Source organism: Papio anubis, chromosome 7 (assembly GCF_008728515.1).
Source record: "Papio anubis isolate 15944 chromosome 7, Panubis1.0, whole genome shotgun sequence".
NCBI lineage: Eukaryota > Metazoa > Chordata > Mammalia > Primates > Cercopithecidae > Papio > Papio anubis.
Window position 1 is genome coordinate 117350437 of NC_044982.1, and position 27611 is coordinate 117378047.

General features: G+C 45.1%; 1 protein-coding gene across 3 annotated transcripts in view; it reads right to left on the reverse strand.

The window, feature by feature from the left end:
- The window catches only part of THSD4 (thrombospondin type 1 domain containing 4), a 680084-nt gene that overhangs the window by 23517 nt on the left and 628956 nt on the right, over positions 1-27611 (reverse strand). For all 3 annotated transcript variants that reach the window (XM_031668519.1, XM_021940676.2, XM_031668520.1), the window contains 6 exons: positions 26760-26856; positions 20217-20492; positions 12815-12944; positions 11007-11211; positions 9468-9641; positions 9-182 (listed from right to left, as the gene is read on the reverse strand). In XM_031668519.1, coding sequence (XP_031524379.1) covers positions 9-182; positions 9468-9641; positions 11007-11211; positions 12815-12944; positions 20217-20492; positions 26760-26856 — 1056 coding nt within the window. The remainder of the gene's footprint in view (positions 1-8; positions 183-9467; positions 9642-11006; positions 11212-12814; positions 12945-20216; positions 20493-26759; positions 26857-27611) is intronic.

Genomic DNA, 27611 nt, shown 5'->3' on the forward strand with positions numbered 1-27611 from the left:
CCACTCACCTGACTCCAGCTCCCGGCAAACCACTCCACCTTGCCTGTGCAGGGTCCGTTGTCACATGGGGTGGCCTCTGCCGGTCGGTTGTTCCCACAGCCCTCCAGGGGCAGGCTGCTGACATGGTTGGTCATGCACACCACCGAGCGTGTTCGCACTCCGGCCCCACACTCCGCTGAGCACTGTGAGACAGGGGAAGGGCACATTAGTGGGGAGGCCCTGGCAGCTGCTGAAGCCACTTTCAAATGATGGAAAGGAGGATGGAATGCTTCATTTTCCTGCCATCTGTTTCCCCTAGAAATATCTGACAGCTTCTCGTGCATAGCCTACTCCATTACGAGATATCAGTATGACAACGCCCTGTCTTAGATTTTCTGGGTTGGGCTTCATTCCAAATTCCAAATATCCAATCTCGCCACTGCAATTAATACACTTATACTTGTTAGACTATCCTTCCCAGCTTTTGCTTTCAAAAATATATTCAGCTTGGCTGGGTACGGTGGCTCACGCCTGTAGTACCAGAGCTTTGGGAGGCTGAAGTGGGAGGATTGCCTGAGCTCAGGAATTTGAGACCAGCCTGGACAGCACAGTAAGACTGTCTCTACAAAAATTCAAAAAATTGACCAGGAGCAGTAGGTGTGCACCTGTAGTCCCAACTACTCAGGAGGCTGAGGCAGGAGGATCGCTTGAGCCCAGGAGTTTGAGGCTACACTGAGCTATGACTGCACCACTGCACTCCAGCCTGGGCAACAGAGTGAGAAGACCCTGTCTCTAAAAATAAAAATAAAAATAAAAATATATTCAGCTGAAGAAGAATGAGTACATGAAAACCTGGGCACATTTCTACCTGCTAGTAGCCAAGTCTGGGCTGGGAAAAGAGGGGGACTTGAGTCTGTCACCTCAATATTGCTGCCTGATATTAAGGTAAATTGTTCTAGTTCCTGAAGGCCACAGCTATGAGAGGATTGGGAAACAGCTTGGTATAGAGGGAGAGCTTGGATTTGGAACTAGGTGCATCAGTGTTGATATCCTCACTAGCTATGCGGCCTGGAGCAAGTGACCCAGCCCCTCCTACCTTTGGCATGCTCATCTAGACAACTGGCATAGAAACACATTTCTGGCAGGGCTATGGAGACTGTATAATATGCTTTGCAGGCAGGGGGTGCTCAATAAATGGTATAAGGGGCTTCAACTCCTACATTCCCACTCCAAGATAGAGAAACAAAGCCTCATAGGCATAAAATCTTCACTTACAGCCAAATAACTATTAGTGATTTTTCTACTACAATCACACAGTCCTCTCCTAGGAGACAGTGAAAACATTCCTGAATCATAGCCCAAAGCTCTTAGAGCATTTTCCATCTGTCTCGACATACTTTGGAATGTGCCCTTATTTTGGTTCTCATCTTATCTTGTCTTTTCTTTTTTTCAAGACACGGTCTCGCTTTGTCACCCAGATAGGATTGCATCACCCAGGTGGCGTGATATCAGCTCACTGCAGTCTCGACCTCTTGGGGTCAAGCGATCCTCCCACCTCAGCCTCCTGAGTAGCTCCAGGTGCTCACCACCATGTCCAGCTAATTTTTGTGTTTTTTGTAGAGATGGGATTTTGTCACGTTGCCCAGGCTGGTCTCGAACTTCTGAGCGCAAGATCCGCCTGCCTCGGCCTCCCAAAGTGCTGGGATTGCAGGCGTGTGCCACCACACCTAAACTTCATCTTATCTTTTCAAACATTTTTTGGGCATCCTCAGCTGGGTGTCCTACGGGTATCTTGAATCCAGCATGTACACCTTCGCCACTGTTACCATTCCTCCTCTTATTTTTCTGATTTGCTTTCAAGTTTCTACCTGGATTTGAAAGTTGACTGTTCTCCTAACCTCTTGCTTCCAACATCTAGACAATCATTAGGTCTCACAGACTCTAGTTCTGCCACATTTCTCTAATCCGTCTTGTCCCTTTCCACCCATGGTTCCCAGCACAGTTTACTTTCTTACCCTGGACTATGGCTGTAGCTTCGTGCTCAACCTCACCAGCTTTTCCAATGCATTGGGTTGCCAGGTGTTGAGAACTCCATGCTAAAAATTCCCTCTGAAGTCATCCCATTCCTAACAGAAGTCACATATGGACTTCCCAACTAGCATTAAGGGTTTTCTATACTATGGCCCTAATTGACCCAATTCTTCTAGACTAATTTCCCATTATCCTATCCCACATACCTCCTGCTGGACAGACTCAGAGTGGCTGCTATTCCCTGATCACATAAAAGGCTAACAGAGTCCTTGCCCCTGCCATTCCCTCCACCCAGCATGCTCTTTCCCTTCACTGGACAGATCAGAAGCCTTTAAGGTTCAGCTCAAATACCATCTCCTCCGTGAAAACTATGTTGACTGCCCAATTTAAGATGTTCTTTCCAGTCTTGGAATTCTCATGGCACTCTATGTGCTGCTTCCTGCCTTTGTATTATGGTTATTTGTGTCCTGTCTTTTTTTTTTTTTTGTCTTTGCTGAAGTAGGCTTGGTGAGAGCAGGAACTAATGAATCATCTCTAATTCTTTCTCAGGTCAGTGTCTTACTCATGAGTAAATCCATGAATATCAGTTGCATATAGACTTGGGCCCTGCCTTGTTCATCTATTAGCACTTTCCAATCCTAGACGTGGCCCTTTAGCACATGACCAAAGCCCTTTCTAAGGGTTTCTGGGTCTTTTCTTAAAAATAGAGTCAATGTTTGAGTTCTACCCATATTATTTTAGAAAATAAAGCAATAGAATTTTAAATAAAAATGGAGAAAAGGGAAAAACAATCCTTACAACCTTATTTCCTTATCAAAATTTCCACTTTCATTTTTGTATGCTGCCATCTAGTCTTGTAAAATCACATGTTAGTATGAGTGATCAAACATTTACCTTTCCACTGCTAAGCTGGGCCTGACCCCTCAGGGAAGAAACTCCCTCTGGAGCAAAGGGCTTGAAGGTGATCAGAACATGCCACCCCAAAATGTGTTGCTTTGGCATATTGAGTATTTTGAGCTGAAGGCTATTGAGAAATAGCAGATGCAGGAAGAGCTCTCTGCCTTCCCCCTTTCTGCCTAAAAACCAGTGCATAAAATTCCCATGAGAAAGGTGCCCTCCCAGCACTAGGAAGAAGAGAACATTCTCGTCATTGGAGAGGGGAGTTGACTCCAAGATGAGTCTGCAAAAATAAACTTTAATAAAATAACCCTTGTCTTCTGTCAGTTTCCCCCATATTTTTCTTAGTCAATTTCTCACAATTTACTGTCCCTAGAAGCCCCAGCCCCTTTACTTTTTCTAATCACTTCTCCATAGTTTATCACCCTTTGTTAAAATGGTATATACTCCCTCAAGTCTAATTGCTTCTTTGGGATTGTCACTTCTTTCCTATGAAGCCCCCCATGCCACTATAAAAATATTAACATCAAATAAAATTGGTATGCTTTTTGTCTGTTAATCTTTTGTCAGCTTAATTCACAGACTGCAGCCAGAGAACCTAAGAATGTAGAGGAAACATTTTTCCTCCCCTACAGGTGTGCAGACATTTTTCATGTCCTTTGCTCTATTTAGATTGTTATCAGAAATCTGGGACAATGACTCAGTCCCTTAGCTTAAAATTTGTTACAATAATTGAAATATTCTAGGCTACAGGATTTGTCTGTTTGTTTGTTTCAGCCATGTATGATCTGGTTTTCTTCCTAACTTTAAAACTCAAGGTATTTAAATATTCTTGTAAAGAATACAAGGTAGGCCACGTGTGGTGGCTCACACCTGTAATCCCAGCACTTTGGGAGGCTACGGTGGGCAGATCACCTGAGGTCGGGAGTTTGAGACCAGCCTCGCCAACATGTTGAAATCCCATCACTACTAAAAATCCAAAAATTAACTGGACATGGTGGTGCACACTTGTGATTCCAGCTACTTGGGAGGCTGAAGCAGAAGAATTGCTTGAACCTGGGAGGCGGAGATTGTAGAGATGCAGTGAGCCAAGATGGCGCCACTGCACTCCAGCCTGGGTGACAGAGCGAGACTCTATCTCAAAAAAAAAAAAAAAAAAAAAAAAAGAAGAATAAAAGGTAAATAGGATTTCAGTTATCTTCATGTTTCCAACCCTTAGACTACTTCTTTCCAGGTAATTTCCATCTGATTAGCTAACTTAATTTTCTGCTTTCAAAACCAAGTAATGCACATGCATCTGGGAAAGTGTCTCCACATCCCCATGTACTTAACTTAAAAGAAGAATGTGAAGGACCATGCCAGTGCCCAATGGGAGGACATCACATGGATGAGGCCTGCAGAGGAGTTTCATTTTATTACAACACCTGCAGTGAAAAGCCCAACAAATGTAAATATGAAAGGAGCTCCCCACACAGAACCTGGCCTAGGAAGCTTTTCAGCAGAAGCAAGGGGAAGAAATCCCTACCAGGGAGTAGGGACTAACCTTCCAGGTGAGGCTCCAAACCACACCCACCCACTGTCCTTAAAGGATGTTCCTAAAAGAAGGACCCAATCTGCTTTGCTAGTCAGAAGAGGACATGACTTGTAATTGAACTTCTGGGCTGATAAAACACAGAAGCACATGGAATTCCTAAGCAACCCTCTGGTGGGGACTGCCTTCTCACTCCAACAACAGTTAAGTCCTAAACTTGGCCCAATTGGCCCCTAAGGGACTATAAGGCTCTAATGACTATTCTTGAACTTCAGCTTTATGCATCATTTCTTGTAATTTAAATGATTCAGTATTTTCTTCCTGGAAAACTTTCTTAGAAATTAGGTGTTACCAAACTAACGCTGGTGGACTTTCTAAAACTGTTTTTTCCTGTTGTGATTGAAAACTGCACATGTGCTTAGACCTATCATTGAATTGTAGAACCGAAAAGTCACGATGCTTACTTCTGATATGGCCCACTCTCAATTAAAAGCAGCTGAAAAGATGTTTTTAAGGTGAGTCATTAAGCCAGAAGAACTTTGTGTCCCTAGAAGTTTAAGAGAAGATTCAGACTGGGGTTACAACCTCAATTCATTTAGGTAAAGATTAATTAATTTTAAATTGGGCAATAAGACACATTCTGTACTCTTAAGTGTTTGCAAACTTTAATTTTCTTTGGTTTCTCCCTCTTGAGCTTATTGAATCAGAGGCTGTGTCTCATTCATGACTGGCATGGAACAGGTGCTCAACACATGTTCATTCCCAGTAATAAAAAATTTCATAGTTCAGACTGAAGCTTAACAAGGCCTTTTTTTACACAAAGCAACTATTCAAAAGTGGAAGACTGCCATCCGCTGGTCATGCCAGGGGCTGAACATTTTCTAAGACCAACTGGTGGCCCAAAGGCCCCTGGTGACATGGAGCTGAAGAAGAATGAAGCAGCCCAAAGGAAACCCTTCCCACTGTGCCAACCTCATCTAGGTCATAGCTTCAAATATGTTACTGCAGCGGTTACTCAGCAATGTTACAGTTGAAAAAACTGAAGCTCAGTTAGTCACTAGCTGGCTCAGGGTCAAATACAAAATAAGTGGTGGTCATGGAGATGACACCAAAGCCAGTGTACTGGTGTCCCACTCATCTACTCTAAAATAAGCATGAACATTTAGAATTCATCATCTATTCTGAGGGTAGATAAGGCAAAAATTATTTACTTACATCATAGCACCCAACTTGCATGATTTAGAACATCTTTTCCAAAACGAACAAGAGTTCCCTGAATAGAATAAAGTGCTCATTCTTTGCTCTATTTATAATTTTAAGCCAAGTTAGATTCGGCAAGAACTTATGTTGAGATACAAAGCAAAATTACTTTAAGAGGAAATCTGCAAGTCATTATTGGAGGGGAAATAAGTAGTGTGGAAATCTTTGGAAAATTGATATGTAGCTTTTTACTGTTCTAAATAAACATGGGAGACACACAGAGGAATGAACCACTGCAGTTATTTTCCCCAGAGTACGTATTGTGCTCTGAACCCACTGCCTTTTCAGAGAGCGGCAAATGTAGAGACATGGAATTTACAAACTAAAGAATCACGGCAACAAAATGACTGTAAAAGCGCTCTCAGTTGCTGCTTGGAAGACTACACTGAAATAATCTTTCTGGAGAACAATTAGCTAAAATGTATTAAGAGTTCTAAAAGCATTCATAATATTTTCCCATATTTTAACCTGATTCCATGTCCCCACTATTTTACAGAGATAAGAAAAGGTACACATAAAGATTAATGCACAAGAACACTTACTGAAGTCTTTTAAAATATTCTCTTTTAAACAGTAAAACATCACCCGTGTATGGAGGCTTATATCTGTAATCCCAGCTACTCAGGAGGCTAAGGTGGGAGGATCACTAGAGCCCACGAGTTCAAGGCTTCAGTGAGCCATGATTGTGCTGCTGCACTCCAGCCTGGGCAACAGAGCAAGACCTGGTCTCTAAAAAATAAAAATAAAAACTAAAAAACCCCAAACATTTAGACATAGGAGATTGTTTCAATCATGTAGTTCTATAGCTTATTATAATAAAAATCACGTTTTAAAGATTTTATGCTTATAATAATTAAGTGAAAAGAGCAGGTGACCAAATTATACATACATTATGATATAAAGATACATTTATATCTTTAAAATATGTATGAGGAGAAAAAGCTATGTAGGTAAAGTATGTATGAGAAGAAAAAAGCTTGAAGTACAGCTTAAAATAATCTCAAATTTTCTTTTAGTGAAGAGGTTTGGAGCATACTTTTCCAAATTTCTCATATTCTTAAAACAATACTGTGTTACTTTATAACCAGAAAAAAATAAACATTATTTAGAAAAAGAATCATTCCAATATAAAAATGAAAGCCCAGCATCATTCTTTTCATCCATTTGCTGATATAGGAAATCCATCACGTTTCCTGAGAACAAAATGAGTTCAGAAACTAAAGCACAAAAGGACTAGTTGAAGAAACTAGGAATTTTTAGCCTGGAGAAAGTGGAATGAGTCCCTCGATGGCTGTAGGGTTGTCCTTTTCTAAAGGACAGTGGGACTTAGTAAGAAACACTTTGGTTCACTGTAAAAGGAGACCTCTTGACACCTTGAGCTGTACAAGAAATAGATGTAATTGTCTGGACACAGAGTGAATTTCTGATCAAGGGTTTGGGCAAGAGCTGTGGCCTATGTCAGGGACTCTGCAGAGGATTCCTCATGCTGGCAAGGAGGCTGAGCTCACAAACACCTTCCCCCACTATGTCCGCAGTGCCACGAGCTAATGTTGGGGATGGGAGGCTTCGAAAATGGGGATACACAGAAGAACTAGGATGAACTTTCCTGGACTCAGTTTTAGGGCAGAAGCTTGAGTCAGTGGCCAGCAGCACTTACTCTCCATCTGTTTCTCTTTGGTTAGAGCTTCCCAGATGGCCAAATTAGTGTCTGCTCCTGGGACTGGGGACACAGTCAGATGCTCATCTTGGGAGCTCAGTATTTGCACCAAGGGCTCTCCATCTGGGGCCATCCTGGGGCTAAGGAGCAGGGGCCGCATGCCAGGAGGTGTGGGGAACCCACAAGAAGATGAGTCACTAGGTAAGAATCTCCAGGACCATCTCTGGAGGTGGAGTGAACGCTGCATTTGCAGGCTTGTTCTTTCTCTTTTGCTGGATAACACACCCTATGGAAGTGGATTGTTATGGTGATGAGAGGGACAAAATGAAGAAGGGGCATCTTACACGGTGGAGGGAGAGAAAACCTATGTGAACGCCTCTAGGGGTGGTGTTCAAAATACTCAATAACAGGTGCATGGTGGCCATTGACCGGTCAGAATGGACACTGACCATTCTGACCAGTTGGAGCCAGCCAATGTGGCACTACGGGGCATGTCTGTTGATATCCCCAAACTGTGAAAGGGTCCTTCTTTGAGTCTGAGATACTACGGTTGTTGTTCTCATGATGCTGGGAGTTGGGATGGGTGGGGGCTCATGGGCTGCATCATGTCTCCTAAGATCCAAGAATATGGCTGCACTCCTCTGTCTTTTTTATGGCCTTGTTACTCAGAGTGTGGTCCCTGGACCAGTGGCCTCAAAGACCCCGGGAACCTATTAGAAATGTAGACTGTGGCCAGGTGCGGTGGCTCATGCCTATAATTCCAGGGCTTCGGGAGGCTGAGGTGGCAGATCACTTGAGCCCGGGAGTTTGAGACCAGCTTGGGCAACACGGTGAAACCACAAACAAATATAAAAAATTAGCCAGGGTGGTGGCGTGCACTTATAGTCCCACCTATGTTGTGGGGAGGTGGGGAGGGGGTGCTGAGATGGGAGGATCACTTGAGCCCAAGAGGTCGAGGCTGCAGTGAGCCAAGATTGCACCACTGCACCCCAGCCCAGGCAACAGAATGAGACCCTGTCTGAAAAAAAAAATAAAGAAATAAAGAAATGTAGATTCCCTGGCTCCACCCCACACCTGCTGCCTCAGACCTGCACTTCAATGTGGTTCACAGGTAACGTGTACGCATGGGATTCTAGCAAGGGAAGTGGGGCAGAACTAGTGTATCCAAGAGGTAGGCTGCTAACCAAGGTCAGAGATAGCCAATCACGTCCTCAACCCAGGTAAACTCCCTAGATCTCCTGGAGAATCCAGAACCTGGACTTGGTGCCTCTGACAGCTATGCAGCTGCCCTGGGCAAGCCCTCTGACTGTCCCCCCGCCCCCATGCCCGCAAATCCGCTGCTTCCACCAGGAAAGGAAGCACAATTCCTTACCTCCTTCCTCCTTTCTCCTCCCTGTCCCAAGGTATGTTCTATAATTTGTTTAGTGTCTTTTCTCAAACTTTATTTTTGATGGTGGTAGAATACACATAGCATAAAATTGACCATTGTAACCACTTTTAAGCCCACACCTCCAGGGCATTAGGTGCATTCATGCTGTTGTGTAACCAACACCACTCCAGCTCCAAAATCCCCTTTTCATATAAATCTTCCTTTTGCCTTTGATAGATGAATTTAATCTATGACTGTTTTCCCTTATATCCAGGTAACTGGTGGGCCACTGGTTAACTATATATGTCTTTGAGTTATTCTTTGACACCTGAGACCCCCCATGGGAGGCCAGGCTACTGGGGAGGGGACGGGGTGTGGGATGTTTTGAGATGGCAGAAAGCAGTAGAGGGGCCTGCCATTGCTGAGTGTCTATGAGACACCAGGCACGTACAAGACATATGAACGATGGGATGTAATTATTCACTTTGCCTAGTGTTATGGAGTAACCACATGGAGTGCTAAGGAGAATTCAGTCAAGTTTTTCACACCCACTCCTCACCTTTGGACCCCCTCAGTCCTCACGTAAGGATAGAAAGCCTACGATAATTCCTCTCTGGGCCTTTTTTTTCCCCCCTACAAAGCCAGAAATCAGTCTTGGGAATCTGAGCCAGTGACTCACCTTCGTGTGGTTTTGGAGGCACCTGACAGACCTTGGTCCCCGGCGCTCTGCCTGTCACACTCACCCTTTCGCTCCACTCGGTGAGGAACCAGCTCTTGGCACAGGGTCCCATGTCACAGTTCTCAATGTCATTTGGCCGGAGCTTCATGTTGCATTCCTCATCGTCAACCACATCCCCGATGTTGCTCACACACTTCACATCACGGGTCCTCTGTCCCACGCCGCAGGGCACTGAGCACTGAAACACAGCACACTGACGTCAGGGGAACCAGCAGCTTCAGCTCTGGGAGAGAATCGCCAGAATGGAGCCAGCAGCCTTTGTGACCAGCCCCATGAGACTGAGGCTCTTTCATGCATGTCACCATCTGGGGCAGGGATCTGAGCCCTAGAAACAATCCTTTCCTACAAGACCTTCTTAGATGCCTCGCCTACTGTAAACTAAAAATAAAATCCTAAGCCTCCCAGCTGACTGAGTGGGCCTCCTCTTGGCCAAGGAGACCCCAGAGAAACCTTTAAAACTGATTTCCTGGCCATGACAGGATGGGAGGCTGGACACACCCTGTCATACTGCCTCCCTTTTGCAGTCGAGACACAACTGACCAGCATTAATGTTAAGAGAGAAATCATAAGACTGACAGAATGGACTCTCTGTGGCAACAAGATACCAAATTATAAACAGGACCCAATGCCATGGCAGGCAAGGGTTAAGTCATGCACTTCTGCCCTTAAAGAATACACTATGTTCTAAGTTGCCTAGGAGGAAGATCTTAGGATTCATGGCTTACATCCTGTTTTGACTGAAGAATATTATTGTCAGTCTCTCCCATTTTATTGTGAATTCTTCAAACTGTTGACACACTGATTAATATGTAACCTGTGGACATTGAAGAGGACACTGGTTTGTTTGGTTTGTTTCCAAGTCATAAAGTTTTGCTGATTTATTTCTCACTCATGAAGTTTTATTGACTGTCCTGCACTTAAAACATTTTAGCCTGTATGTCGTCATCTGTAGCCAGTGATTGCAACCTCTGTGCTGTACCCTCCAATGAAAAAGACAACTCCGATTCGAGGGGTCCCCCTCTCCTCTCCTAAACTTTCTTCTAAAAGCCTTTCAACTTGTAACAGACTTTGGAACACGCCCAACGTTGTTCGTGTGTCTTCTTGGGTTGATCCTTACATTGGCTTCCAATAAATCTTTTATCAAATTATTTCTGCCTTAATAGTCTTAATTTTGACAGACACTACTCTATTCTTCCAGGCCTCCGTCTTTTCATCTATAAAATGGGTGGGGAAAATTGGAAGGAGTTGGCTCTACCAGCAGTTGCCAACCTTCACTTCACCATGACTCATAGAACAGATGAGGCCAGTATCACAGGGCTCCCTGGGCTCACCCATAGTTGGCTGTGGGCAGCATACACTATCCTAAACTCTATTCAACTATTGGTACATCCTGTGGTTTGCAAAAACAGCCATCCAGACCCCCACAGGAGGGATGGGTTCCCTCCTGTGGAACTCAAGGTTACCCATCTCAGGTCTTGGTGGGCTGGAGAGTGTGGTGGGAGCTGGAGAGGGAGCTATGGAGCGGGCTGCCCTGCCTGCGTACCGAGGTCCAGTCAGTCCGGATCTGCCACTCGCTGCAGATCTTGAGTTGGCAAGTGCTGGTGGTCTCGGGCTTCTCCAGGTGCTGGCAGCGGTAGGGCTGCACTGTCAGGCTGCGGTTGGCGTACACCTGGCGGCACAGAACCTGGCGGTGCTGCATGCCCAGGCCACAGGTCTTGCTGCACTCAGACCACTCCCCGATGTCCCAGCTGGTTCAGGAATGAGAGAGCGAGAGTAAGAGACAACCTTCAGTCAACAAGAAGTGAGCGTGAGCCCGCACCAGCGTACACAGAATCATCAGAATCACCATGGGTGGAGTTTCTTACTAGAGCATTGCTTAAAAGTCAGCCTAGGCCAGGCGCGGTGGCGCATGCCTGTAATCCCAGGACTTTGGGAAGCTGAATTGGGAGGATGGCTTGAGCCCAGGAGTTCGACACCAGCCTGGACAACATGGCAAAACCCGTCTCTACAAAAAATACCAAAGTTAGCTGGGTGTGGTGGTGTGTGCCTGTAGTCCCAGCTACTTGGGAGGCTGAGGTCGGGGTATGGCTTGAGCCTGGGAGATTGAGGCTGCAGTGAACCATGATTATGCCACTGCACTCCAGTCTGGGCAACAAAGCAAGACCCTGTCTCAAAAAAAGAAAAGAAAAAGAAAAAGAAAAAGTCTGCCTAAGGGTCATCTGACTCTGTAAAGGAAGATAAATTTGCTTGACACTTGACATGGTATTTACCAGTGATTAGGGCCCAGATTCTATAAAAAGTTACAGAAAACTGAAAAGGTACAAATGATTTTTATCTAATAAAAAAACCCCTCCAAAGGTTAGTGTTATTACCCTGTAGATCATTAACTCACTTTTGCTACTAACTTAGAAATCTTATTCTAGTATTCTTTATTTTTCATTAACAATTCCCACATCAGTTTCATAAACCCTCCTCTGTCATCTGCTCTGTTATTAGGTTAAACAAGACATCAGCCCATGCTCATCATATACTTGGATGAGAATTATATTTTTATTAGTCTGAAAATTGGGTTTTGACCCGCTTAGGGCCCTTTCCCCTTGTTCTTCTTCAAGTGTCCCATTTATCATTCAATAACCAGTTCAAGGCCAGGCGTGGTGGCTCACGCCCATAATCCCAGCACTTTGGGAGCCTGAGGTGAGCAGACCATTAGTGCTCAGGAGTTCAAGACCAGCCTGGCCGACATGGCAAAACCCCGTCCCTACAAAAAATACAAAATTTAGCCAGGCGTGGTAACGTGCACCTGTAGTCCCAGCTACTCGGGAGGCTGAAGCGGGAGAATTGCTTGAACCCAGGAGGCGGAGGTTGCTGAGATCGTGCTACTGTACTCTGGCCTGGGCAACAGAGCTAGACTCCGCCAAAAAACAAAAACAAAAACAAAAAACCAAAACAGTTCAAGACCTCTCCCGAGACACTTTTCTTGGCCTCTCCAGGCTGATGTTTTTGTGACTTGCATTATCCTCTTTCTGTAAACAGCTCACCTACGACACTAACTACACCGGCTTCTCATTCTTTGCTTCCTCCTTTGTTTTCCTTACCAGGCTCAAACCTAATTGCTCCAGCTTTGCCAAGGGTGGGCTTCCCAGAAGTGGGTTGACTTGCTAAAGACTATCAGCTCCTGAGTTCATCCTGAAAGACAGGTATGCCTGCTAAACAGACTGCATTTTATGCATGGACCAAGTCTTGGATTTCTAAATTAGATTTAGACTGACTTATATCTGCTCCTAGAGTCCTGTGCTCAAGCGACCTGAAGTGACCTGGTAATAGGTGACCTAAAGGGAGGGGCCATCTTACAAGGCTGGGCAAGGGAAGATGTTGCAGGGCTCCTCCTCGGGGGTCGGCTTCATGCTGGAGTCACAGTAGCTCTCAGGAGCCTCTTCATGAGTGCTTCTGTGCACACAGCGGAAAATAGGGTACTGCGATCCTGCAACAACAGGAGAATATCTGAAGGACAGTCCCACACACTGGAAAGTTGGGCTATGGGTGGAGATGCACAGAGATTCGGGTGCTGATGAAGAGAGGGCACAGAAACAGTGAGGACAATTCACACACACATGCACACTTACACTCCCCCTTCGTTTGAGGGTTTACACACACCTACCTCACAGGGTCTTTGCTAGGCACTGTGGGGGTACAAAGAAGAACCTGCCTTAAAAGGGAAATGATTATAGACTGAACACAAACAGTAACTTTTCTAAGGTTCTCTGGAAGTGTCAAAGAGAAAGTGTCCTGAAAGTGTCAAGCTTCATTCTAGAGAAAGAATTGGGCTTGGGTAGACGTGTGCCTGTGTATTTTGGAGGGAGGGGGCTGTCTAGGTCATTAAACTGGAATGAAAGTACCTGCATGACAAAGTAGCCTGCTAGACCAGGTACATTTAAGGGACAGGTTGAAGTGCAGAAGTAGAAGATTCAAGAAAGGGCAGAAGAGCAGCTGCTTCCCCCTTTGGCAAGCATCTTACACATTCTTCTAATAAAGTACCCATCCAATGGTATTTCAGTGATCTGAACATATGTCTACTTCCCATGAGACAGTGAGCTTCTGAGGGACAGGGCTACCTCTTTTTTTTTTTTTTTTTTTTTGAGACAGAGTCTCGCTTTGTCTCCCAGGCTGGAGTGCAGTGGTGCAATCTTGGCTCACTGCAAGCTCTGCCTCCCAGGTTCACGCCATTCTCCTGCCTCAGCCTCCTGAGTAAGCTGGGACTACAGGCACCTGCCACCGCGCCCAGCTACTGTTTTGTATTTTTAGTAGAGATGGGGTTTCACTGTGGTCTCGATCTCCTGACCTTGTGATCCGCCCGCCTCGGCCTCCCAAAGTGCTGGGATTACAGGTGTGAGCCACCGCGCCTGGCCAGGGCTACTTCTTAATCTCTGTAGCCCCAGTACCTACGAGAGTAGCCAGGTGATCAACAAATGACTGTTGAATGAATGTTGGAATGGTGTTGAATGAATGTTTATAACAGTTGTAGTTTTTTTGTTTTACTTTCACTGGATTAATAAGGATACATCTACTTTTGATAAAAAGTCAGAATTTGTTAAATGGAATGTCTAACTCTCAATTTAAAAAAAAAGCTGATTCAATTCTGCCTTCCTCTCTCTGCTGCCACCTGGTGGCAACACTGAGCTATTACTAATGGACGTTTATAACGTGAGACATGTAACCCCTGAACCTGACGTCTGAACAAACCACGGGAAGATCCTTCTTCACAAATAACTGTCTTCCCCACAGTCCAGGCCAGTATACAACTCCTGCCGGGAAGAATGTTGTACTTTATTCTACACCTCTGTCTTATCTCTGTTGCTAATTGGCCAGGCATTCGTACTTTCTGAAGCTCCAACTCCTTACAATTTTAACTGCAACATAGGGGCTATCTTTTAACATAAACGTCTCAATATTTCATCAGTCATGAAACTGTTTCAGTGGTTTTTCAAGCTTATCTTGTATGACACACTGAGCCAGAGGGTAGTAAGAAACTTGACAGTTTGCAAGACAGTGTTGAATCTGAAACAATCATTTGTTTAAATTACCCGGCAGTAAAAATTTACAGTGTGGCTATAACTTGAGACCATTATTTAAAATAACGTACCAATTAAGCACAATTATTGGCTGAGTAAAAGGCAGTACTGACTGTAAAGTTAATGGGAAGCAAAAACTTTTTGTGGAATTAGTTTGTCCAGCTACAGATCTCCTTCCATTAAATAGAACAGATTTTTAATTAAATTCAACAAACATTAAGTACACTGTGCAGTTATAAAGGTTAATATAAGGTTCACAGCTTGCAGTGGGGCTCAGCTATTAAGGGATTAAGTAAAGGTCTTATTTAGCCTATTCCTTTTCCTTCAGACCATGTGGGTTTAGCTTTTCCACTTAGATGTTTGTGGATAGGAAAGCAAAAGGAACTATCTCAACCACTTGGCACTCAAATAAGGGAGAAATCAAATTTTTTTAATCAAAAGGATACAGGCTACCATAGGAATGTTCTGTGTCTTGGGAAGATAGGTCCTGCTGGGGTTGTCTAGCATCTGGCTGCTGCTTGTCTTCCCTTGACATTTTATGGCGTTTATGGACATCGTCCATGGTCCAGTTTCATGGAAATGAACTCAGAGGCCCTCTGGCTCTCTGAAGGTGGGAAAATGCCAGATCTATACATCTTTTTTTTTATTTTTTTGAGACAGAGTTTCGCTCTGTCGCCCAGGCTGGAGTGCAGTGGCACAATCTCTGCTCACCACAACCTCCACCTCCCGGGTTCAAGCGATTCTTCTGCTTCAGTCTTGCAAGTAGCTGGGGTTACAGGTGCCTGCCACTGCGCCCTGCTAATTTTTGTGTTTTTAGTAGAGACGTGGTTTAGTCATGTTGTCCAGGCTTATCTTAAACTCCTGACCTCAGGTGATTTGCCCACCTTGGCCTCCCAAAGTGCTGGGATTACAGGCGTAAGCCACTGCGCCTGGCCCGTATCTACAATTCTTGAGTCTAGTGACTACAGTGGTTTCTTTCTTTGGGTCAGTTTTAATATCTTTAGAAAGGGAGACAGCACCTGGCCACCTCCCATTGTTCAAGATTGCAATTCAATCATTCCTCTACTTGCTAGCAAGCAGGAACAAGGTGGTGAGGTCAGGAGTTGGCTGGGCTTCAGGCAGCAGGAAAAATATCCGGGGTCAGTTCGGTTGCCTTCTATGCGGACATGTTGATCAAAATAGAAATATGTCATGTTGAAGGGGGGAACTGTACATGGGTAATTAGCAGATAATAAATGAAGTCAGTGAATTCAGGGGCTAGTGTAGAGGTCAGTGGGACATTATGGAAGAGAGACAAAATAAAGAATAAGAAAAAATTAAATGACTCTAGACTTGGAACTGTAGGAATCAAATGAAACAAGCAAAGAGTGTGACAGAGGCCTGATCAATGGCTGTGTGAGTATGGCCCACTCTTGGATGCCAGCAACAGGGCCCCTCCCTGAGATGGTGATATCACAATGCTGGAAGCACTTTGACAAAGGGAAATTCGACCATGAAAAGCACAGAAATGTGTGGTGTGGATAGCTCCACCAGGAAGGACTAGAGAAGGGTTTGAACGAGGGTATGTGTGAAAATACACAATGGGATCACAAGGGGAAAGGACTTATTCTGTGCATAAGTGACTTGGACATTGCTGGGAGGCTTGGGATTTCCTGGTCACTTGCCATGACTGCTGATGACCATTAGATGAGCTCCATATCTGTGCCTCTGCATTGCCTCACCTACCCTGCATGTCTGGTGCCATCACCGCCTGGGAGAGAGCAAAGGAGAGGCCTCCATGGGGCAATGCCACTTGTCACATGAAAGAAAAAGGAACTAGGATTGCCAGAGAAGGGAGAGATGGGAAACAACACATCCCTAGGTTTGCTTTATTTCCAAGGCACCGCTTCAGTATCTCTTGGGCCTGAGAACTGGTGCCATTTACTGGGTAAAGAACAGATAGACATGTTGCCTCAGACCTTCTGAGTGGCAGATGCTGAGTGTGTGTGTGTCTGTGTGTGTGTGTACATGCACACATGGGTGTATATGGGCTAAATATCGAAAATGGGTCTTGTGCATGCTCAGTCCAATACCTCACACTCTTGTGAATCTGTGTGTGTGTGTGTGTTTCTGCAATGCAAAGGACAGAAGATTAAACAAAATCATATGGAAATCTAGAGAAAAAGATTTTTTATTTTTTATTTTTTATTGTTTTTTGGGACAGAGTCTTGCTCTGTCACTCAGGCTGGAGTGCAGTGGCATGATCTTGGCTCACTGCAAACTCCACCTCCTGGGTTCAAGCAATTGTTCTGCCTCAGCCTCCTGAGTAGCTGGGATTACATATATGCATCACCATGCCCAGCTAATTTTTGTATTTTTGGTAAAGACAGGGTTTTGCCATGTTGGCTGGCTGGTCTTGAACTCCAGACCTCAAGTGATACACCTGCCTTGGCCTCCCAAAATGCTTCGATTACAGGTGTGAGTCACCATGCCCAGCCGCTTATTCAGTTTCTAACAGGTAAATCCACATGCTTTATGCTATGTTGACAGAACATGGGGCAAAGGCAATAACAGACTTGTATATCTAGGATGCAATAAAGATGTAAAATCTACCCTTATGTCTTTTCTAGTAGCTCATATATTCCACATGTGAAATGTGGTGATGATATATTCGTTTTTTCAAAAAACACAGGAGTGCCTACTGTGTGCTCGCTATGATGCCAGGTGCAGAGGCTGCAAAGTGTATATTCATGGAGACAGCCAAGCCAAGCAGGGCTGGGACAGAAATGTGTCCTGAATTGCTGTGAGGTCCCAAGGATGAAGTGCCTACCTGTTCTTTGCAGAATCAGGAAGGTTTGCAGAGGAGGCAGTCTCAGAGCTTGGAGTATGAGCAGGACTTTGCTGGCCAGATACCAGAGTGTCGTAAGGGAGGGATACTAGCATATAGCGAGGTAGTAACAGTTATGTTTTGCTTTCAGCCTATCAAAACTTTACTTTATTTAAATTTCAACTCCATATCTCAGTGTGGATCACACAGCTGGGGATGGATTGTGGGGACAAAAACTGGAATGTTTGGTTATGAGTTTGCTCCATTAGAGAGATGTGGGAGCATCTGAACCAGCACATGCGTTTGCCCTCATCTCATGCTGCTTACAACGCAAGGCCTTATGGGCTCTGGACAGGGTGACAGAGAATCTTCTCCCCATGACACTGTTGGTAGAAAACCACACAATGACAATTTTTATCCTTTTTATGACTTTCCCTGTTTTCACCTAGTTCTGAGTGTATCTGGGTCCTTTGATGGGCGTCGTCATACCATTACCTAAAGGTAGAATATTTCAATAATAATACATTTTTATCTTGGGTTCCTATATCACTTACGTTATATAGTGCTTACCTCTATAATATCATGGAGTCTCACCAAAATGGTTTTGGCCTTAATGCAGAAATATTTCTAGCTTTCTGCCTCTGTCAAGACATATTTTATAGGCATTTAATTTTTCCTCACAAAGTATATAAAAGAAGTTGGTCCAATGAATCTACAGTCCAAATTCTTTGCACATTTATTAAGTATGAGCATAATAAAATTTGCACAATAAAACCTCTATAAATCAACACTCCAGTTACCAAATCATTATGGAATCGCAGAGGTTCCAGGCAGGAAAAGCTCCAGCCCCCAAGAAGAACCAAAGACCTAAATTCTAGTCTCAAAAGCCACTAAGTCAACGCTCTTATGAAAAAGATAAAAACTTTAGAAGTTGTCATGAGAGATTTTTCAGTGTGCTAATTTTGTGAGACGTTCCAGACTTTGTACTCTTAGATACAAGTACCAAAAGAAAAGAAAGGAAATGAAAAGAAAAGAAAAGAAAAGAAAAGAAAAAGAAAAGAAAAAAATCCACCCCAAACCAATGTTCTGGGATATCACACAGTTCCCCAGTTTGCGGAGATTCCTGGGGAGTACAGCCTTCCTGTTTCTTTAGCAACCTCCCCTCAAAGAACAGCTGTTTCAGGGGATCAAACAGGACTTTACTACAAACGGGAGGCTATTATCATATATATGAAGGAAATTATAACTACATAGTTCATAGATGTATCTTTGCAACAAGTCAGCTTGAAACAGAAGCAGCACTGATTCCAACCTGGAAATCAACCTGGTATAGAATGTCAGATAAAGGGTTTCTGGACACCACATTCCACATCTATCTTAACTTCAGAGTTTTCAAGGAAACGGGACCCTGGGTCCACTTCATCATCCTGATGTGACCCCTGTAACACTGCCATGTTTTGCTTTCAACCTATCACAACTCTGCTTTATTTAAATTTCACCTAAACTGTATCCCTCTCCCAAATCCTACAACTCTATGTTTTCTTTTGTTTGGAGAGACACCCCATGCTTCCTCTGGTGTGTGGACTCCCTTGTTGTGAGGGGTCAATAAAGCTGACTTTGTTGGGCTTCAGGTTTGTCCTTGGTGGTCCTAGCTGATCAGGTTAGAATAATGGATGAATACAGGGTTGGGATTTTACTGGGATAGTATGGGAGTTGTGAGTCTTGGTCAGTGTAAAAGCCAGCTAACTAATATGCCAAGCCCCCAGAGTATGTTTTATTTTATTCTTTTTTTCCTGAAATCCTGAGATTTGAGAATGAGTTTCAGCTGGGATTTGTGTAAGTCTTCCACAACCCTGACTCGGAGATTAAATTTTAGATCTTGAAGTATGTGAGTGTATTCTGTTTATTAGTGAATATATGTGCGCAGCAGGCCGGAGTTGCTCAAACCCCGCACATGCCAAAGACAGGCCCTTGACCAGCTCCTGAGAGAGAACCTCTAAGCCCTTGGAATATGCCACCTGATAAGAGTGTTTTTTTATGCCTGAGGTCTTGGGCCCCGTGGTATTGGTTTGGCTTCTGGGGTGGTAAAGGGAGAGTAACTAGTGTCGCTCATGTGGGAGCTGTGTACCTAGATGAGAGACTCCAGTAAAAACCCGGGACACCAAAGCTCGGATGAGCATCTCCGGTTGGCAGTACTTGGCATGTGTTCTCAGTCTCTGAGTTACATCATTTCTGAGAGAATTAAGTGCATCCCGGTGTGACTCTGCTGGAGGGGACACCTGGAAGCTGGCGCCTGGCATCTCCTGGACTTTTTCAATGCGCCTTTTCCTCTATTAACTCGAATCCCTGCCCTTTGACTGTGATGAATTGTAACAGCTCTTCTGGGTCTTGTAAGTCCTTCGAGCCAATCAGTAAGCCTGAGGGTGGTCTTGGGGGCCCAACACAATCCGTCACACCCGTGAGCCATCTCACAGACAGGCTCACAGAGGTGACGGTTTGCCATGTCCCTTGGGCCAGGGTCCCCAGTCGGTCCAGTCCATGGCCTGTTAGGAACCAGGTCGCACAGCAGGAGGTGACTGGTGGGTGGGCGAGATCAGTGGTGGCGTTACCTTCTCATAGGAGTGTGAACCCTATTGGGAATTGTGCAGGCAAGGGATCTAGGTTGCGCGCTCCTTATGAGACTGCAATGCCTGATGATCTGCGATAGGGCAGTTTCATCCTGAAACCATTCCCCCCACCCCGCCACCATCCACGGAAAATTGTCTTCCACAAAACCAGTCCCTGGTGCCAAAAAAGCCAGGGACCACTGCCCTGGGCCACCCACACATTCCTTGCTTAGAGTTCTGCAGGGATCCACATGTCCCCCACGCAGGCTCACCTTTCCCACAGGTCGTGGAGCATTCTGTCGTCCCAAGCTGCTTCCAGTTGTGATCCCGGCTGCGCCGTGGGAGTTGCGGTGCTGGTGGCATCAAGTTATCTGGTCGACGGGGAGAAAATCTGTCCGGATGCCTGACTGGGAAGGTCTGTGCCGATTCTGAGGTGAACATCTCAGGGGCCTCCCCACGCAAGTCTTCCTTCTCCTCGTTCCTCCCTTTCTCTTCTCCCTCCTCCTGGCTCCTGCCTTCTGTCACCAACTGGCCATTGAAGGGGTCCCCTAGGAGAGGTGAGCGTCCACACACAGAATCAGGATCAGTTTAGACCCTGGGTTGTAAAGAGGAAACTGCTTCAACATTAGACGCTGTGTAGCATGAGATCATTTCTAAGTCACAGCACATAAGCACATCTGTTTAAAATAAGCGGACACCCACTAGTGCTTTCCCTCACATGCAAAGCACTTTTGAAAATCAATAAGAGAAAGACAAATGTTGCAGTAGGAATAGTAGTTGTGAGCCACAGACAGTTCACAGAAAAAGAAACACAAACAGCTAAAACCCATGCAAAAATCCTCAACTTTACTCATAACTCCATAAATACATATGAAAAGAACACCACCACCACCTCTATTTATCCAACACCAAAGACTGGAAAGTTTGGAAACCCTTAAATCCCTTAACTCCTGTTGAAGGTGCAGGAAAATACACTTCCAGTCACTATGGATGAGCCTGCAAACAGACGCATGGTTTTGGAGGGAAATCTGGCATTATCTATCCAAATTTTAAATGCACATACCCTTTGACCTAACAATTCAGTTTCTAGCACATCTGTTCCACAAATATTTTCTTTTACATAAATCTGAATACACAAGTATGGTTACTGAGGTATTATTTGAAATAGCACAACAGTAGAACAGACACAAATGTTCACCAGTGGTACTGGTTAAACTACGTTATGCTACAAGTACAAAATGGAATACTATGTGATTTTTGAAAAGAATGCAGCAAATATATATTCTGACATGAAGAAATGACTGAATATTGTTTGGTGAAAGAAAAAAGCATAACACACACACATACACAAAGGTGTGGCAGGTCACTTTTTTGAGATACTAATTTGTATTTGATTTTCTATCTTTATTTCTCCACCTCCTCCTCCAGTTTGAAAGAGTAGCCAAGTCCTTAGATGTTATTGCTTTGTTTTTGTGCAGGACAGAAAACAAAAGCTGCTAGAGGTCAACAGCTTTCCCTTCCAGGAGTGCAAGCCTAGGCTTTCATTAAGAGTAAAGTGGATGTCCCTGAGGGGCCAGCCCAGTGAGAGGAGGAGGGCACATTTTGAGAGAGAGAAAGAGAGAGAGAGACAGAGAGTAAGAGAGAGAGAGAGACAGAAAGTAAGAGAGAGAAAGAGAGAGACAGAGAGTAAGAGAGAGAGAGAGAGAGACAGAGACAGAGAGCAAGAGAGCAAGAGACAGAGTGTGACACAGAGACAGACAGCGAGACAGAAAACCAGAGAGAAACAGAGACAGAGAGCAAGAGAGAGACAGAGTCAGAGAGCAAGACAGGGACAGAGACAGAGTATGAGAGAGACAGAGACAGACAGCAAGAGACAGAGACAGACAGCAAGAGAGACAGAGAGAGAGCAAGAGAGAGACAGAGACAGACAGCAAGAGACAGAGACAGAGACAGAGTGTGAGAGAGACAGAGAGATAAGAGACAGAGAGCAAGAGAGCCACAGAGACAGAGACAGAGAGGAAGAGAGACAGAGAGAGATAGAGACAGAAAGTGAGAGAGACAGCGAGAGAGACAGACAATGAGAGAGACACAGAGCAAGGGAAACAGATACAGAGGCAGAGAACAAGAGAGAGACAGAGACAGAGAGCAAGAAACAGAGAGAGACAGAGAGCAAGAGACAGAGAAACAGACAGAGTGTGTGAGAGAGCGCGAGAAAGAGAGAGCAAAAGAGAGAGACAGAGAGCAAGAGAGACAGAGACAGAGAGTTAGTGAGCGAGAGAGAGAAAAAAAAGAGAGAGGAGGTTTTCAAGGTGGAGGAGAGATAGGAGTCTGGAGTCTTGGGTTTCCTGAGTGACATGGATCCTTAGGTGTACCAGACAATGTCCAGTGTCCCAGGAGGAAGCCACACCTGCAGTGGGAGAGGGGACCTGGCTGCCAGCCTCACCAGCTTCCTGTGCCCCCCATGCAGGTTGGAAGGAGCAGAGCCCTAACCTGAAAGCCCCATGAGGCTGTTCCTGGTGGCACCTCAGCAGAATTAGTATGGACAGACCACCGGGGGGTCTAGCCAATGCTTTGGCTTGTCTAAGACTCTAGATCTTTCCTTATATCTGGGGTGAGAATGTGTGTGTGTGTGTGTGTGTGTGTGTGTGTGTGTGTGTGTAACCCCCAAGCAGACTGCGATTGAATTATCTACTGGTTTCAAAGAAGGGTGAAGTTGAGGTCAGATTTAAATTGACTAATGGAAAATAATAATATGCAATGTTCCTTGCACTTCTGAGATTGTAGATGATGATTCAAATGACTGGAAACATGTTTGTGTATGCATAGAAAAGGGCTAGGCAAAATCCCACCAAAGGGTTAGACTCCCTCTGGGAAGGGCACAGGGTTGGGAGCTGTTGATTTTTTTTTTTTTTTAATAGACTATTTTTTTAGAACAGTTTTAGGTTCACAGCAAAAGTGAGTAGAAAGAACAGAGTTCCCATACACCTCCTCCCACCACACAGGCACAGGGTCCCTAACTACCATCATCCTACATAAGAGTGGTACATGTGTAACTGATGACCCTACACGGACACGTCATTATCGTTTAGAGTTCACAGTCCATACGAGGGTTCACACCTGGGGGTGCACACTCTGTGGGTCTGGACAAGTGCATAGTGACAGGCATCAGCCAGTGTAGTATCACACAGAGTAGATTCACTGCCCTGAAATCCTCTGTGTTTCACCTGTCCATCCCCCTGTCCTCCCAGCCCCTGGCAACCACTGATCTTTTTGCTGTCTCCATAGTTTTAACTTTTCTAGAATGTCATATAGTTGGAATCAAACAATAGGTAGTCTTTTCAGATTGGCCTCTTTCATTTAGTAATATGCATGGAAGGTTTCTCCATGTCTCTTTGTGACGTGATGATGGCTCATTTATTTGTGGCCCTAAATAATATTCCATTAGTTTTAATCTATCCACCTATTGAAGGACTTCTTGGTGGCTTCTAAGTTTTGGCAATTATGTGGCAGTTGCTTTTGACTGTATATATTTCTATTTTGACAGAATATTGTTCAAGTATGTATCATTTTAATACAAAATAAGAAGGCAAATTCTAGGGTTACTGTAGAACACAGTTAAAACTACAAGGGGGTGGTCGGGTGCGGTGGCTCACACCTGTAATCCCAGCACTTTGGGAGGCCGAGGTGGGTGGATCACGAAGTCAGGAGATCAAGACCATCCTGGATAACACAGTGAAACCCCATCTCTACTAAAAATACAAAATAGCCGGGCGTGGTGGCGGGCGCCTGTAGTCCCAGCTACTTGGGAGGCTGAGGCAGGAGAATGGCGTGAACCCAGGAGGCAGAGCTTGTAGTGAGCCGAGATCGAGCCACTGTACTCCAGCCTGGGCGACAGAGTGAGATTCCATCTCAAAAAACAACAACGACAACAACTACAAGGCAGCTGGGTGAGGTGGCTCATGCCTGTAATCCCAACATTTTGGGAGGCTGAGGTGGGAGGATTACTTGAGCCCAGGAGTTCAAGACCAGCCTGGGCAACATCGCAAGACCCCATTTCAGCAACAACAACAATAACAACAACAACAACAATGACAGTAATTAGGGCTTTCTCAGCATTTTTTTTTTTTTTTTGAGACAGAGTCTCACTCTGTCACCCAGGCTGGAGTGCATAAGGCTCACTGCACCCTGTGTCTCCCAGGTTCATGTGATTCTCGTGTCTCAGTCTCTTGAGTACCTGGGATTATAGGTGAGTGCCACTACATCCAGCTACTTTTTGTACTTTTAGCAGAGATGGGGTTTCGCCATATTGTCCAGGCTGGTCTCGAACTCCTGGGCTCAAGCAATCTGCCCACCTCAGCTTCCCAAAGTGCTGGGATCACAGGCATGATCCACCGCACTGGGCCTCTCAGCTTTTTGCCAGGGCTTTCTTACTTAGTTGGCTATTATGCTTCATGGTTTAAAATATGACGTGCAAATATGACCAGCAAAATCAGGACCAGGTATGTTGATATAAATGAGAACTGTCCAAGATGTTGTTGGACAAAAAAATTTAAAAAGTCTTTTCAGTGCCTTGTTCTGGGCTCTACGCTAGGATGGACAACGAATTTATTCAATCTCTTACCATGTCCTCTCCCGTGCCAAAAACCACCTTGTAGGGTTTTTCTTCTATTTTGCAGACTGGGTATGTGTTCAGAGAGGTTGCTGACTCACCTGAGGGTACACAGCAAGAAGGTACAGAGCTAGATTCCAACTCTGCCTCCGGACTCCAGTGACATGGAAGAGGAAGCCTGGTCACAATGCCCCTGCTTACCAACTTTTTACAGGCGACCCCTGCAGACCTGCCCTGTCCCAGGGAGCTGATCCCAGAACCCCCATGCTATTCATGAGCTGAGACCCATCAGGTCTGACAGAAATCATCATCATCCTGATAGATCTCAAATAGTCTGTCCGATTATCCCTGTCAACCAGCAATCTTATCCCTGTAAACCAGCAAACCAGACCCCAGAAATCTTATCCAAATTTGGTTTCTCAAACTGTGGATTGCTTCTGGACATGACACAAAAATTCTCTGTAGTGCAGAGTTTGCTGACTTGGAGTCTGGACAACACACCCACCCCATGTGCTGGGGATGCACCGGCTGTTGTCCTCCCGTCTGTAGCAATCAGATAACCTGGTTATCCCATCCAAAGTTCAGAGAAGGGATGTGGCAGGTTTGGCATCTGTACCTTTATTTTCTTCTAGGATATGGATTGGACCAAGTAACCTCTCAGCCATATAACAAGCACAAAGTATGGTCACACGGGCCCTCCTCAGGTCACTGCCCAGGTGTGGGACCAGGACAGTTATTAACTTATTCTTCCTAAGCTTCCATTTCCTCACTCTTAAAATAAGGCTAATAATAGTACTTCCCTCCAAGTACCTCCCTCTGTCATGAGAATTCAAAGAACTAATCTATGCAAAGTGCTCAGCACAGCAGTCTCTAAGCCCTTGCACACAGCAAGGACTCAGTGTGTGTGAGGTATAATTACCATGAATACTTCCGCAGACCTTCCTATTTTAAGGACGGAAAAGACTGTCTGCATTTGGGTGGTGGGCTCCATCATCCTCTGGTAGAGAAATGTCTGCAGACACAGAGAGCAGTCCCATGCCCAGTGCCAGCCGAGAGAAAGCTGCCTGCTCTGTCCATAAGCAGAGCCCACCAGGAAGACTCAACATGGATTGTTAGGTGTGAACTCATTATTCTTGTCTTATAGGTTAAAGTATTATTAACAGAAACAAAAGGGGAACCAAGAGAAAAGACATACAGTAGACAGATAATGGCCCCCTAAAGATGTCCACATCCTAATCCCTGCAATCTGTGAACATACTACCTTACATAGCAAAAAGGGACTTTGCAGGTGAGACTAAATTATAGATTTTGAGAAGGAGAGATTATCCTGGATTACTTGGGTGGGCCCAGTATAATCTCAAGGGTCCTTATAAAGGAAAGAGAGAGGAAGATGAGAGTCAGAGAGGAGATGTGATGAGGCCAGGGTCAGAGAGAGATCTGAAAGTGCCGTCCTGATGGCTTTGAAGGTGGAGGAAGGGGCCAGGAACCAAGGAAGGCAGGTGGCTCCTAGAAGTTGGAAAAGGCAAGGAAGTGGGTTCTCTCCTAAGAGCCTCCGGAGAGAGTGGCCCTGATGACACCTTCATTTTGTCCAAGTGAAACCCACTTCACACTTCTAACCTCCAGAACTTTAACAGAGTAAATGTGAATTGTTTTTTCTTAATTTTGAGATAGGGTCTCACTCTGTCGTCCAGGCTGGAGGGCAGTGGTGCGATCACAGCTCACGGCAGCCCCAACCTCCTTGGGCTCAGATGATTCTCCCACCTCAGCCTCCTGAGTAGCTGGGATTGTAGGCACACACCACCACGTCTGGCTCATTTCTGTTTTTTTTTTTTTTTTGTAGAGACAGGGGTTTCTACAAAACCAGGCTGGTCTCGAACCCCCGGGCCCAAGTGGTCCATCTGCTAGATCCTAAAGTGCTAGGATTACAGGCATGAGCCCCCTTGCCCGGCCTGGAAACTAGCATAAAGCATTTCAAATGTTGAACTGGCAGGGCAGACCCAGGATGCTCATGCCATTTTTGAATCGAGTAAATGAAACAGTTTCAAGGCTCAGACAAATGGTGAAGCCTGCTCCACTGTCAAGGCCCCTTGGCTTTGAAATATGCGTCCCTAGATTTTCTCTGTGTTGGATGCACAAGAATTGAGAGAGAGAGAAGGCTTTACAAGGAAATGACCAGAGTCCCTGGCCACAAGACAAGGGATTCTACCTGGTCTCCTGTGGGGTGGCACCTGGGGGCTGATGGCGTTGGTCCCCATGATCACGTACTCGTAGTGCACGCCTGGGTTTGGCTGTTGGTGTATCATCTGCTGACACAAAAATCAGTGTTACTGCACTTGGCACGTACTCACACCCCTTCTCCTGCTGGCTTGGGTTTCAATGGCATTTGCAGAACTACTGATAAATGACTGGATTGGTTCACTCTAGTAACGCATCTAGTAACATCAGTGAACCTGTAGCAGATTAAACGAAGTTATTTCCAGATGGCTTTTTGTCATTTACTTTTGAAGAATGAAGAACTTAGGTTGAGCAAATCAGAAGAAAAGCAAGCTAAGAGTCAAGATTTTCTAAACTCCAAAGGAGAAGACGGAGCAATGGTAGCAGAACCTTTCTGTCCTTAGATTTTGCTCAGTGCTCTCAAAACGTCCAACACAGATAAATACGTGTACATTGCAGGAGACCTGTTTTAACACTAGGTGGCGCGATAAAGTCATGCAAACAAGCAGCAGACCTTCTGGACAGAGTCATCCCGGGATCCTTCAGGTTCCTTCAAAGTTCTCGACCTGGCTGGTGAGGCCGATCCCCAGGTCTCTCCCTCTCATTCACGGAAAGCCCCAGAAACACAAAGAAATGGGGTCAGGAAAGCAGGTAGAAGGGACCCAAATCTTGCTGGGTCATATCCTCTTAGGAATGATGACAAAAATAGGACAGCAAGCAGGAATCTACATAGGGCTGTGGAAGTCAGCAGCTGAACATTAACTGGGCTGAAAACGTATTAAATGAGCATGGTCCAACAGAAAACGTCCCTCCTTATCGGATTTTGAGCACACAGTCCTTGCTG